The sequence below is a fragment of the Chinchilla lanigera genome, unplaced genomic scaffold (assembly GCF_000276665.1).
Source record: "Chinchilla lanigera isolate Chin_1 unplaced genomic scaffold, ChiLan1.0 scaffold00055, whole genome shotgun sequence".
Classification (NCBI taxonomy): Eukaryota; Metazoa; Chordata; class Mammalia; order Rodentia; family Chinchillidae; genus Chinchilla; species Chinchilla lanigera.
In genome coordinates, this window is record NW_004955456.1 from 15,974,512 (window position 1) to 15,987,936 (window position 13,425).

Below are 13,425 nucleotides of genomic sequence, written 5' to 3' on the forward strand. Positions count from 1 at the left end.
TTAATTTTTACCCTAAACCCAACTCTCTGGACCTCATCCTTGGCTAGATGAACTTTCTTTTTCTTTCTTTTAAAAGAATGCCAGTACTGTATTAATAAAGGACAAAATATTTCCAGGTTACAAACCATTTTGTGATTATTTCTGTCTTTGAGAGTTGAGCTGACTAGGTTCAGATCTCTGTTGGACAAGGAGGTGGTTGCAGGGCATTTTTATTCCCGTGAGTCACAGGAAATCCACAATTTATTCTTTAGTAATAAAAACTGCATGTGTAATCTTGAGGACCATGGAGGGTCAACTCAAATTAAAGATTTTATGACTGGCGGTTATATTAAATCTTTTCAACAATTTATAGAATGGATTTGAAATATGTCAAACTGATTTCTTTACATTTTTCTTCAAGCAAGAGATTTTATTGCATCGAGTCACCAAACCGGGAGAAAAATGACTCTCAGTTCACCCAGGTCTTGCCCCAGCCAATGTCACATTGCTGCCTTTAGCGTCCAGGTCTTAAACTGTCTGAAGTCAACCTCTTCTAATTAAAATGAAAGTCATAAACCAAAGCATTTCACTCATTTATAATAATAATAATAATAATCCCAGATTTAAATAGTACAAATAGCCAAGAAACATAAAGCATCTCACATTTTTTTTTTCCTTTACCTGGAAACAAAAATTAAAGCCCTTTGGCAAGTTTAAGGGAACATTCATTAACTTAAATATTTATAGGTCAATGAATATGTGTGTGGGTGTCTGCATGGGTGTGTGTTGGAAAAGAAGAAGAAAGGCCTGGCATTTATTGAGCACCTACTGGGTACCAGGCTTATAGCTAGGTCCAGGGCATCCAGACATGAATGAAACCCTTCAAAGAAGTCCTGGGTGTAAAGGAACACAGAAGCAACTACTTCCTGTTGTGCTAAATAAAACTAGGGCTGAAACACCATGGGCTTTGGATCCAACGCAGCTGGGCTGGACTTAAGAGGCAAAGCCTTTTCTGCACACAGAGGACACCTGGTCCCTTTTCATGTTGAAAAGATAACTGGGCCACTGGGAAGCCTATAGCTCCTGCCTCCTTCCTGACATCAACTTAGGGCACAAACTCATCACCTTGCCCTTTAGTAATAGCTTCCATTAAAATGAGATTATAAATGGGAAGCAAAGTCTCACTATGTAGTTCAGTGTGGCCTTGAACTTACTAGCCCAGGATGGCCTTGAACTCTTGATGATCCTCCTGCCTCAGCCTGGCTCTATGTGGAAAGCATTCGCCAAGAGATAAAACACTCTACAGTTTGGTCTTCCCATCGGATGAGAAGCTCCAAGGGCAGAAACTGAAGGTCCTTCTCTGGAACCCAGCACCTGCCCAAGTGCCTGCCACCAGCTCTCCCAAAGCCGGGGTATGTTTTGTTGGGGGGGGGGGGTGGATTCCTTCCAACATTTCCAGGTGTGCAAAGAAACAACTTTTTTGAGGTTCTTTGGAGATTTGAAAGTTTTAACTTCTTAATGCATAGAAAGAATGTGTATAAATACATGGTCATGAAGTAATGCTAATAAAATAACCACCTGGGAATATGCAACAGTGCTGAAAAGTAAGGAAAAGCTAACAGAGGGACGGAGATTTCAAAAGGACACAGAAAGTAGCTTGAAGGGGCTCACAACTGCCAAATCAAGGACAATTTGAGCAACAAAGTAAACAATGATAATAAGTGAGATTATAATCCAGTGTGTAAAACAGAAAACCATGAACCAATGTGTGTGTATAACATAAACATGTGCGTATGTATGTGTGTGTGTATAGTCATGCACTACATAACAACGATTTGGTCAATGATGACTGCATATAGCACAGTGATGTCTTACGATTATAGTGGAGAGCCGGGGAGATAGCTCAACAGCATAAATGCCTGCCTGGCAAGATCCTGAGTTCAAGTCTCGGTACCAAAAAAAAAAAAAAAAAGATTATAATGGAGTTGAAGAATTCCCACCCCCCCATGACACAGTAACACAATACATTACTTGCACATTTGTGATGATCTTGGTGTAAACAAACCTACTAAACAAACCTACTACATGTATGTTCCCAGGTATACCACATAGAGTTATATGTAGCAATAATACTTAAGGATAATAAGCAACTATATTAACGGTTTAGGCACTTACTCTTCTATACTTTTTAAATGCTATTTTATTACTTTATTGGTAGAGATTTTCTTTATTGGTTACCCTCCCTCTTTTTGGAGTTAAGAGGCGATAACACTAATGTACAATGACTTGCCATGAACTCTCACCTCTATTTGTCCTGTTTCTGTTTAGATGTAATTTGAAAGCCAACTCAGACCTTGTACTTTTCAGTTATGTTAGAGGAAAATACAATGGATACAGTGTGAGTTTCAAGGAAGTTTTTCAGATCCTAAGTGCATCTTAAGTAATCACAGGCCTTAAGATAAGGTAAGCATATACATTTAACGAAGGCATGCACTTTTGTGCTTAGGGAGGGGGATGGGTGTCTTATAAAATTTTCATGAAAAAAAGATGATTAACCCAAAGATGTGCTTCTAAGAAGTTGTTCATCTGGAAATTGGAAGAGTTGAAAGACCACTCCAGAAAAGCACACACAAAATCCCCCACTTTTAAGGAACTATGTTACTTGAGGGAAAAATAACCTCACAACTGTTCTGGGCATGGTATAAATTTTAGAGCAGCCATAAGAACTTCCTGGAACTGGCCAGTTTTTCTGGCATGGGCTGATGAGTGGCAAATGGAGCCCCCATGAACAGCTGTGACACCTCAGTCTCCCTCCGTGGGCCTCAGTCTTTCTTTCCAAAGGTCCCTTCTGTGAGGATGGAAGGTCCATGATCCCGGGGGTTAATGTTGTTCCTCAAGCAGCAAGACCCTGACAAACCCTGGGGATGTGTAGTAGGCACACACATCATAGTGATGGACACTTCTGGAGGTCTGAAGAAAATATTTTCATTTTTGCCCCTAATAAAGAAGAAAGGTCATGTTATCCAGTTGACATTCAAGATCTAGTTGGTTCACCATTTTCATGAAATAAACTTTCTTCTGGGTAAGGAAACTTCATCATGAGACTTGAGATACACAGATTTCCTTTTCCTCAGAAAAATTTCCTCAGTTTTTCTCTGGTTTGAAGTCCCTGAGCTCATAGCAGGTAGAAGCACAAGGGAGGCAGATGAATTGGCCTTGGGTACAGAAGCCCGAAATGCATCCCAGTTTCATCCTGACTGTACATTCATCTCTACACATGTCTGTGTCTGTGAACTTTTTGTTTTTCAGAAACAGCACCCTGATTTCACTGAGCATGGACTGTTTTTCTTCGATGGTGTCTTCCATCTGCCCTGATGCCACCTGCTATGTCTTCACGAGTCTGAAAACACTACAATAGAGGCCACGAATGTCTCCTGTGTTGCTGTGGTCATTCTGTCAGTCCTGCCTCTCCACTCAGCACTGTCTGGCTGGGAAGAGGTGGCCCCCAAGTTTTGCTGAGCCTCTAACTGCTATTTTATGGTACACTCCTACTTATAAACAAAAACTGACGGTAAAACAGTGCTGTATCATACCATCAGCCGGCACATCTATCTCATGTTTACTGCATCTCTTGATGGCATTGAGAGGTCACATCTAGCTGTGTCAATGCACATTGTGAGGTCCCCACAATGAAACTGCCTAAGGATTCATTTTACAGATCATATCCCTGGCATAGATATATTCATGTTTCTCAGCAATTTTACCCCTGGGTACTTGCCCAAAAGAAATGAAATCACACATGCTTTACTTGTACCCACTTTATTCACAATAGCCAAACACTTGAGACAATGTGTTATGGTTTAGATAAAAAATGAGCCCCCTGCAAAAAAAAATCCCTCTCATACACTCAACAGGCTGGGCTTTTGGAAGGTGACTGAATCATGGGGGTGCTGCAGATACTTGCTGTTAGGCGGTAGAACCTGGTTGGAGGCAGTCATGGAGCATGACCTGGAAGTGTTCATCTCTTTCCCTGGCCCTTCCTTTGCTCTGCTTCCTGACCTTCATAATGCGAGCAGCTCTCCCTCCACCAGGCCCCTCTGCCAGGCTATTTCTACCTTGGAGGCAGCTGACCATGGACTGTAACTGTGAGCCAAAATACACCTCTCCTCCTCCAGGTTGCTGGTGTGGGGTAGTGTGTCTTCGCAATGAGACAGTGACTAAGACATAACCAAATGTCCATTAACAGATGAGTAGATAAAGAAAATCAGGGTATATCCCTACGTGGAATACTGCCTCGCACTCGAAGCCAAGGATTCAACCACACAACCTTTAAACATATGCTTTAAAATGAGCCCAAAAGGATGTTAATTATCTAGCTCTTTAAGGATACTGTAATTGCCCTGGTCAGGATGGCATCATGGTGTGCTCCAAACAGTGAACAGGAGCTGAGGGAACAGCATGAAAAAAGACAGAGGCTGGGGATACAGCTCAGTGGCAGAGCGCTTGCCTAGCATATGCAAGGTCCTGGGTTCCACCCTGGGCACCAGAAAAGATAAGAAGGGAGCAGAGAAGCCTTGAAAGATGCTAAGATGATGAAGAAAAGGATCCACAGCAGGAACAGGAGAGAATGGGCCCAGATAGGTGGGTAGTAGCCCCGGTATTTAAGGTTTCCAAGTATTATAATGTCCAATGTCATAATGCAGGATGGTTACAAAGTACGTGAATGTTAAATTTTTAAAAATTGATTACAGTAATGGGGACTGGCTGTAACACAGTTGAAGTTTCCCTCCCTCATTCGCAGCTCACCTCCTGCTGTGTGGCCCAGTTCCTAACAGGCCACAGACTAGTACAGGTCTGCAGCCCAGGGCCTGGGAACCCCTGTCCTCAATAATTCAGAGCCAACTCCCTCCCATCTCAGTTTCCTAGGGAAAATCTCCTGTATCCTTGGCCACTCCCAGTATATCCTCTTTCTTTCCCTACTCTTGGCCCAGATCTCCCTACAGCTTCTCATTCTCATCTGCATGCTGCCCAAATTCTAAGGCACACATGTTCTCTGAACTGCATGTCTCACCTGACCTAAAGTAAGCAAACAGCATTCTCCCCAAAGGAATTCTTCCTCTGCACTTCTTCAACCTCATAATTCTTCAGTAACTTCCAGGGGATGTATCAGAGATGGACAAAAATCTAAAGACATCTAATATCTATTGTCAGCCATTAAAGCTTCAGCCAAAATTAGAGGAGTCCTGTTATAACAACCTCTTCCAGATCCACAGGTACAGAGAGCTGTGTAGAACGGGCATGTATAAGATTATGAAGGAAAACACCGAGGAGCGTACCGTCGGTTATCACGAGCTCCTGTTAGGAATTTACTTGTCTGTCTCATCACTGGACTGAAAATTTCAAGTCACAAGGTGGAGAGGGAAGAGGTCAAGCGCGTGGCACAGCAGACAAGCCAAAAAAAGGAGAAAATGAGCTTGTACCAAAAGTAAACAACTGCCGGATCATATTTAGCCATTTATTTCTAAATCTATGTAATATGGTCTGGCTACATAATTTAAGCCTGGCCTAATTTATCAGCAATATTCCCCGGCTCCCGTATTGACTAAACAATGACTTCTTGGATTCTCCCAGATCATGTAATGGTGAGTGGTGAAGCCCTTTCCAAGAGCCTGGAGACTTGTGTTTCCCGGCGTTTCTTTTTCTTTTTCTTCCCCTGGGGCGAAGCTGGGATAAATGCGATCCCAAGGCGGGCAGGTATCACCCCCGAGTGACAAAGAAGCCAGAGGCCTGGTAGCCAGCCCAAGTCACCAGCCATTCGGCCTTTCTGAGCACTCGGGGTGATGAGAAAGAACAAGGAAAACTGGGGACCGGCCACTGCGCCCCCTCCTGGAGTCTCACTTTCCGCATCTCTACGGAGAGGCAGGACTGGCGAGCTTTGAGCCTCGGGCGCAGCAACTCCAATTGTGAGGCTTCCCCCCAGCTCCCTCTGCCTGTCTCAGGCCCGCTTTCCGCGGCCGATCCCGGAAGTGCCTAATCCCGACAGCCCCCGCGCACCGCTCCAGGTTGCCATGGAAACGAAGGCAGCCGATCGAGGCGAAGATTCACGCGGAGAAGACTCGCTGCATCCCAGGGCGCGGGTGGACTGCGGAGTGCTCCCGGGCGGCGACAGAGATGCTGAAGGCCAAGATCCTCTTCGTGGGGCCCTGCGAGGTGAGGCTGGACTCGGCGCGGCTGCGGGCGTAGACGAACACGAGGGCGTCCCCGAGTCTGTGCCTTGTTCAGGCAGATCCCCCAGGAGGTGACAGCCTGGTCCTAAAGCTGCCACCCGGGCGAGCTTACCGGAATTGCTTGATAATCACTACAGCCGAGGTGGAAGAGAGCCAGGTGTTCACTTTTTTTGTGTTTTTGAGACAGGATTTCACAATGCAGTTCAGGCTGGCCTTGAACTTACTCTGTAGCCCAGGCTGGCCTCGAACTCGCAGCGATCCTCCTATCTCAGCCTCCCGAGTGCTGGGATTACAGGCCTGCACCACCTGGTGTTTATTAGACCCCCGAAGGCCCCACAATAATAAGTGACATCTTTGGAACTCGACCCTGGGTCTCCTGACTCACGTTTTGCCTGCTTGGTCATCCTTAATGCATGTGTCTGTAGGGCCAGAGAAACAGGAAGGAAGCGAGATTATTTATTATATGGTTTGGAACGATTGGCTATTAATGTATGTGAGTGACGGTAGTAGCCAGGCTTTCCACGTATATTTGCACTTCATGCTGGAGACAGAAATAAAATTGAAATAGACTAAAGCAAAATGTGTGTGGGGAAACACTGTAGAAGTGATAGATGAGTATTCCTCAACTTTAGCATGCTTTGAAATCACCTGGAGTGTGTGTGAAAACGCAGATCCCTGGGTCCTACCCCAGAGTTTTTATTTTGTAAAACCCAGGATGGACCTGTGAGTTGGATTTTGCTGATAGTACTGGTCTAGAGCAGTGGTGGCAAACCTATGGCACATGTGCTACAGCAGTCTGTTACTGAAAGCTCTAAAAGTTTTGCCATCACTGGCCTAGAGTGATGCTAATGTTGCTAGTCCAGGGACCACCTGTGGAGAACAATTATGGCTTCATAGGTCAGTGTTCAAAAAGAGGGGTTTTTATCTTGAGTTGGGGAGGATATTTTTAACCACAACACAAAAATGAAGACACCTTAGAAGAAATAATAGTGAAATGAAGGCCTGCAGAAAGTATTTCCAAAATGCATTACAAAGAAAGGATTCGTAGGTAAACTACACAGGGAAAGGGTTTTTTTTGTTTATTTGTTTTTTTGTCTTTTTGAGACAGGGTCTTGATATGCAGTTCAGGCTGGCCTTAGGCTCACTTTGTTGCCCTGGCTGGCCTCAGACTCAAAACGATGCTCCTGCCTCAGTCTCCTGAGTGCTGGGATTACAGGCATGCGGCACCGCACCCATTAAGAAAAATTTAGAACACAGTAAACAGAAACAGGTTAATAGCAAATCAAGCAAAGGCATTACACACAATTAAAATTGGGAAATAAAATTTTCCTGTAACTACTTATGAGAAGACAGTCAACCTCACATTCACAGGGACAGTGATTAAAACAAAAAGATGATATTCATTTGCCCACAAAATTGGATGAGGAAAGCCTGGGCATGGTGGTGCATGCCTGTAATCCCAGCACTTGGGAGGCTGAGGCAGGAGGATCACTGTGAGTCTGAGACCAGCCTGGGCTACAAAGTGAGCTCAAGTCTAACCTGAACTACACAGCGAGACCCTGTCTCAAAAAGACAAAAAAAAAAAAAAAAAAAATTGGATGAGGAAACTGTAAGATTGATAATATGCAGTGTTAAGATGTATATAAGAAAATGAATGTTCTGGGAGTCTGTTGCAGAAATTCTAAACTGATAATAACTTGGTTTTTTGTTTGTTTTTGTTTTTGTTTGGTTTTGGTTTTTTTGAGACAGGGATTCACTCTATTCCAGGCTGGCCTTGAACTCACTATGTAGTCCAGGCTGGCCTCAAACTTGTGGTAATCCTCCTGTCTCAGCTTCCAGAGTGCTGGGATTACAAGTGTGTGCCACGATGCCCAGCAATAAGAACTTATGGAGAACAAATTATTAAAAGTTAAATGTGCATCACTTTTGGTGCAGTAATCATTATTATACCTAAGAGCTTTTCTGTGTTCCTGAGCCATGTATAATATTGAACAATTAGAAACATCTTCACTCACCAATAAGAGTATCTAGAAACTAAGATACCTTCCTACTTTTTTTTTTTTTTTTTTTTTGAGACAGGGTCTCACTATGTTAGCCCAGGCTGGCCTCAAATTCATGGCAGTCCTCTTGCCTCGGCCTTCTGAGTGCTGGGATTACAGTGTGTGCCACCAGGCCCAGAAATACATTCCTACATTCCTACTTTCCTACTTTCAAAGACTGTGCAACAATTAAGTAAAATGAGGAAATTCTGTGCATGCTGATACAGGGAGCTCACCAAGACAAAATCTTAAGTGTGCAGAATTATGAAAAAACAAGGGGCTGGGGATTTAGCTCAGCGGCACCGTGCCTGCCTGGCAAGCTCAAGGTTGTGACTTCGATTCCTGGTACCGGGGAAAAAAAAGTATTGAAATTTTTTTTTTTTAATTTATGAAAATTCTCAAGTGTATAGAGGGAAAAGGAATGACAAGCTTCTGGTACGCATCACCCAGCATCAATAATAAAATACATTTCAGTTCTCCCTTTCCCTCCCTTTTCAGTCTCACCAACTTTTCCATTCCTCTCACTTGCCTTCCAAAACACATCATCTTCCCACTTATCTAAGTTGTTTAGAAACAGCACTTTTTGAATCTGTATCTGGCTTCACTCCTGGAAATGTATTCAAACCCCAGAATCCATTCCTATAATCTCAGACCATTTGTTTCATTTATTCATCCTGAAAAGTATGCATGCATAATCTCTACAATGTAATCACTTGCTATGTTTGTTTTACATCATACATAATTTGTATGGCTTCATCTTTAGGGAAAATTACTAAAGTAGGTTTGAGTCCCCACCTCCACTTTTATTCTTCTAATTCTGTCAATCAATCTCTCAAAGTCTCCCAAACTAGCACTGATCAAGATCATTCTAGCCAAGCAGTCGTTGCTCAGAATAAAGTATCTCAGAGGGCAGAATAGTGGGAGGAGTTTTGTGTTTTATGTTTTCGTGTTTTTCTGGTTTTTTTTTTTTGTTTTTTTTTTAGTACTGTGGATTGAACCCAGGGCCTTTGCATAGAACCATATCCTCAACCCCTCTGTTAATTTTTTTTTTTTTTTTAAGTCGGCATCTCACTAAATCACTAAGTTGCCTGGGCTGGGCCGGAACTTGGTATCCTCCTGCCCCAGCCTGCCAGAGTACTGGGATTACAGGCAAGCACCACCACACCCAGTTTGGGAGAGGTTTTTATAAGTACCCAAGCTGAAGAGATTGGTTTTTTTTGGAACGACTCCCACACAAAAAAAAAAAAAACCAAACTGCTTTTATATTCAGGCATATAAAATTCAACAAATGATGCAAATATGGAGAAAAGATCTGAAAAACAGATCATAAGGAAGGAATGGGACAGATAAAGGGATGGTCTGAATGGAGGGATGAGGAAGGCTGTTTGTCGTTCTGTTGATATTTCGTGTAGGGCTGTGCATTGCTTTTGTATTACGCAAAGAGAAACAGCTCTCTGGGACTGTGGCACAGCAGTCAGACATCCCCTGACTTGGGCTCAGCTCTGATCTTGATCCTCTGTGTGACCTCAGAGAACTTCTTTTCCCTCTTTGAGCCTCAATGGCTTTGCACCTGTAACAGACTGGTTTCCTAAAGATACAGAGAGGATCAGGCAAGAGAGACACTCATGAATTTTTTCTGTTCTCAGGTTCTGTAGGTGAGAGCCAGACAGGGAAATCAGTGTGGTTAAAGTCACCTCAGCAGCAGAGCCCAGACTCTCATGTCCCCCGGTTCCCAGACCAGGCTGTGCCCGTCACTGCAGAGCAAGCCGCCTGGCCTATGGCCTGCACTACACCATACCACATTCCAAGCCAGTGTGGAGAGGGATCTTTACGGTTTATCTTTCCGCTCTTCAGCAAAGACCTTTATCACTTTCATTTTCACAGAGTGGAAAAACCGTCCTGGCCAACTTTCTGACTGAATCTTCTGACATCACTGAATACAACCCAACCCAAGGAGTGAGGTTAGCCTGCCCAATCCATGTCTCAAAGAGTCACCAACCATCACCCACCTCCTACTTTGTGGGCTTTTGGCCTTCCTACAGTGCTTGCTAAGTAGAGATTTCCCTGCTGCTGCTTTTATTTTTAGGATCCTGGAATTTGAGAACCCAAACGTCGCCAGCAACAAGGGCACAGGGTGTGAGTTTGAGCTCTGGGACTGTGGCGGCGATGCTAAGTATGTTTCTTTTAAAGATCTGCTTTGTCCAGTGACTGAAAGATCAGGGCTGGGAGGTAGCTCAGTGGTAAGAGTGCTTGCCCAGCATGCTTGAGCTCCTGGGTTCGATCCCTAGCACCACAAAAGAAATTCAAACGAAATGAAATAAAATGCACAGTTAGAAACCAGGACGACCTAACACTTGCTCCAGCTCCCTTCCTGCTTTGCAGGTTTGAGTCCTGCTGGCCGGCCCTGATGAAGGACGCCCATGGAGTGGTGATCGTCTTCAATGCTGACATCCCAAGCCACCTGAAGGAAATCGAAATGTGGTACTCCTGCTTTGTGCAGCAGCAGTTCTTACAGGATTCTCAGTGCCTGCTGATCGCACATCACAAACCAGGCTCTGGAGGTGACGCCGGGAGCCTGTCTTTGTGTAAGGAGACTGGGTTTTCCCCTCCTCCCCTTGTCTCAGCATTTGGAGCACTCACATATTACTTTGTGTCTGTGAGTCCACTAGCTTTACACAGCCACTGAGAACCTGCCCTGTGTAGGCATGTGCTAAAGAGCCATCCAGGCCAGCATGTGGGCACTTACAGCAGACAGACTCCAAGAGAGGGGGAATCTGCTTTTAACCATTCGTTGGTCCCACTGGGCACACGCTTTCCCGACAGGTCAAGAAAGCCTCCAGATCTTACATGACACACATGACCAAGCTGACAAAGCAATCCTGGAAAACAACGCAGAATATATTCAGAAACAAAGTAAGAGCAGGACAGAATCCCTTCCTGGGTTAAGAACAAAGAGGAAGGGCTGGGGATGCAGCCCAGTGGCAGAACCCTTGCCTAGCAGACGTGAGACCCTGAGTTCCATCCCCAGCACCACAAAAGCAAAACTCCAAGAAGACCTGCCGGTGGTTGGTGTAGTTCTTGTCCTGTTGCCAGATGGCATCGTCGTGAATCCCTCCTCTGCTGTGTCAAGCAAGACACAGCTTCATTTCTGGACTTTAGAAAGTTAGATTAAAGGGCTTCTAGAAGTTTCAGGTCACTGGGAGCTAGAAAGGGCCCCCTGTGGAAACTTCACGCCTAACTGACCCGACTGTCCTCTCTCAGTGCCACCGTTGAACAAGCTGAAGCTGGTGCACTCCAACCTTGAGGATGAGCCTGAAGAGATCAGGATGGAATTCATGAAATATCTGAAAAACATCATCAGTTCCATGTCTGAGAGCAGAGACAGGGAGGAGATGTCGATCATCACCTAACAGTCTTCCCCCGGGGACGTCCACCTTCCGATGCAGTCAGCTGCTTCCAAGCCCAGAACTGAGATCGTACCCAGTTACTCACGTTTGCTTCTCCCTGTGGCAGTGGAAGAAATTGTCCTCTTCTCCTGGAAGGTAGCAGTTGACCAGGAATTGACTCGTACTATCTTCTGTCCTTATTCAGGTGGGAAAATCCTTTCACTGGATTCTGATTCCCTGGTCACAGGCCTTTCCAAAGAGCTGGAAAATTGAGGGATCCTGTCCCTTTCACATATGTCAAATTATAAAAATTGTAGAATTGTAGCCATTATAGGCCAAAGATACAACAGCAGTTTAATCCAGGTGTATTGGTTTGGGTGTGATTTTCATTCCTTGATTCAGTCAACAAATTCCAACTAGTTGAGCATCTACTATGATATGTGAGGCATTATTCTAGCTGTTGATTGTATACAACATGATGAAACCAACAAAACCCTTGTCCCCATGCAGGCGTCATTCTGTTTTTCTAAATAGTAGTGAGGGAGGGTCAGAAACTTAAGTACTATGTTTTAGTTAAGCAAAGAAAGAAAAAAAGGGCTGAGCATGTTGTCTCATGCCTGTAATCCTAGCACTGTGGGAGGCTGAGGCAGGAAGATTGCAAAGTTGAGCCTAGCCTGAGCAATTTAGCAGCTTAGCAAGATCCTGACTTAAAATAAAAAATAAAAAAGGGCTGAAGATGTAGCTCAGTCCGAAGCCTTAGTGTTCAATTCCCAGTAGAACAACAACAAAGTAGAGTCTTCATTTTGTGTAACTGGTGTCAATCTGTCTATTACAGCACCTTTGCAATTGCATTTGGGGTTCACACAGACAACCCAGGATAATCTCCGTAGCTCCAGGTTCCTAGCAGTCACATCTGCAAAGACCCTTTTTCCAAATAAAGTAACAGTGACAGATTCTAGGGATTGGGACATGATCTCTTTTGGGGCCATTGTCCACCTACCACAAATGACATTGACTGAAGCCTTAATAGAAGAGAAAGCAGAAGTTTTGGGGAGATTACAAATGACTTGTTCAGGATGACCCAGAAAGTTAGAGGAGAGGACAAGACGGGACCCCAAGCCTCTGCTCTTTGCAGAATCTAACTGAGCAGTTCACCCTGTGAACATGGCTAAAAGTGTCACCTCTGTTATGGTTTAGATTGAGAATGACCTGCCAAAGCCTGCTGTGTTCAAAGATGAGGCTTTTGAAGGTGGATCATGCGGTGCTATAGCTGACTTCCTGCTAGGAGATGGAGCGTGGTTGGAGGTGGACCACCAGGGGCATGGCCTGGAAGGGTACATCCACCCAGACCTTTCCACTATGCCATTTCTGCCTTGGAGCCTGATAACTATGGCCTGAAAACATAAGCCAAAATAAACCTCTCCTTCTTTACGTTGTGTCAGGCATTGTATGTCACCAAGGAGAAAGTAACTAAGACACCCTCTGAGACTGAGACTAGTAAAGTAACAATAACCACAGGGCTATGGTTTGCATCTTAAATGTGTCCCTCAGGCCCATATGTTAAAAGCTTAGACCCCATCTTGCTGTTGTTGGAAGGTAGTGGGAACTTGAAGAGCTGGGTCCTAGTTGGGAGGTTCTAGGTTTGGGGACGTGCCTCCAAAGTGGATTGTGGGACACTGGTCTCATTTCTCTTTTCCACTTCTCTACTGCCATTAGATGCATAGATTTGCTCCATCCTGTTCCTCCAGCCATGATATGCTACCTCACCACAGACCCTGTTCCCCCAGCTATGAC

The 13,425-nt window shown here is 44.4% G+C and overlaps 1 protein-coding gene and 1 pseudogene across 3 annotated transcripts; one reads left to right on the plus strand and one right to left on the minus strand.

Moving 5' to 3' along the window:
- Positions 1 to 3,038: 3,038 nt before the first annotated feature.
- LOC102015176 lies at positions 3,039 to 5,886 on the minus strand (annotated as a pseudogene).
- Positions 5,887 to 5,900: 14 nt separating this feature from the next.
- On the plus strand, positions 5,901 to 13,062 carry Ift22 (intraflagellar transport 22). Of its 3 annotated transcripts, XR_262912.2 has the most exons (7): positions 5,901 to 6,189; positions 10,130 to 10,206; positions 10,332 to 10,418; positions 10,628 to 10,830; positions 11,069 to 11,158; positions 11,507 to 11,836; positions 12,829 to 13,062. XR_262912.2 is itself a non-coding variant. In XM_005396853.2 (6 exons), the coding sequence occupies exons 1-6, from the start codon at positions 6,151 to 6,153 to the stop codon at positions 11,653 to 11,655; spliced, it is 645 nt and encodes a 214-aa protein (XP_005396910.1). In that variant the 5' UTR covers positions 5,901 to 6,150; the 3' UTR covers positions 11,656 to 11,995. The 3 variants fall into 3 exon arrangements, 2 of the variants coding, with proteins under 2 accessions (XP_005396910.1, XP_005396911.1); XM_005396853.2 differs by lacking the exon at positions 12,829 to 13,062 and having other exon boundaries at positions 11,507 to 11,995; XM_005396854.2 differs by lacking the exons at positions 11,069 to 11,158; positions 12,829 to 13,062 and having other exon boundaries at positions 6,013 to 6,189; positions 11,507 to 11,995.
- The last annotated feature ends 363 nt before the right edge of the window (positions 13,063 to 13,425 follow it).

Bases quoted from the DNA above. Each gene is read 5' to 3' on its own strand.
- Ift22 (XM_005396853.2), top strand. From the start codon at position 6,151: ATGCTGAAGGCCAAGATCCTCTTCGTGGGGCCCTGCGAG. The intron at 10,207-10,331 runs GTTAGCCTGCCC...TTTTATTTTTAG, and splicing joins AACCCAACCCAAGGAGTGAG to GATCCTGGAATTTGAGAACC. The intron at 10,831-11,068 runs GTAAGGAGACTG...CTTTCCCGACAG, and splicing joins CGCCGGGAGCCTGTCTTTGT to GTCAAGAAAGCCTCCAGATC.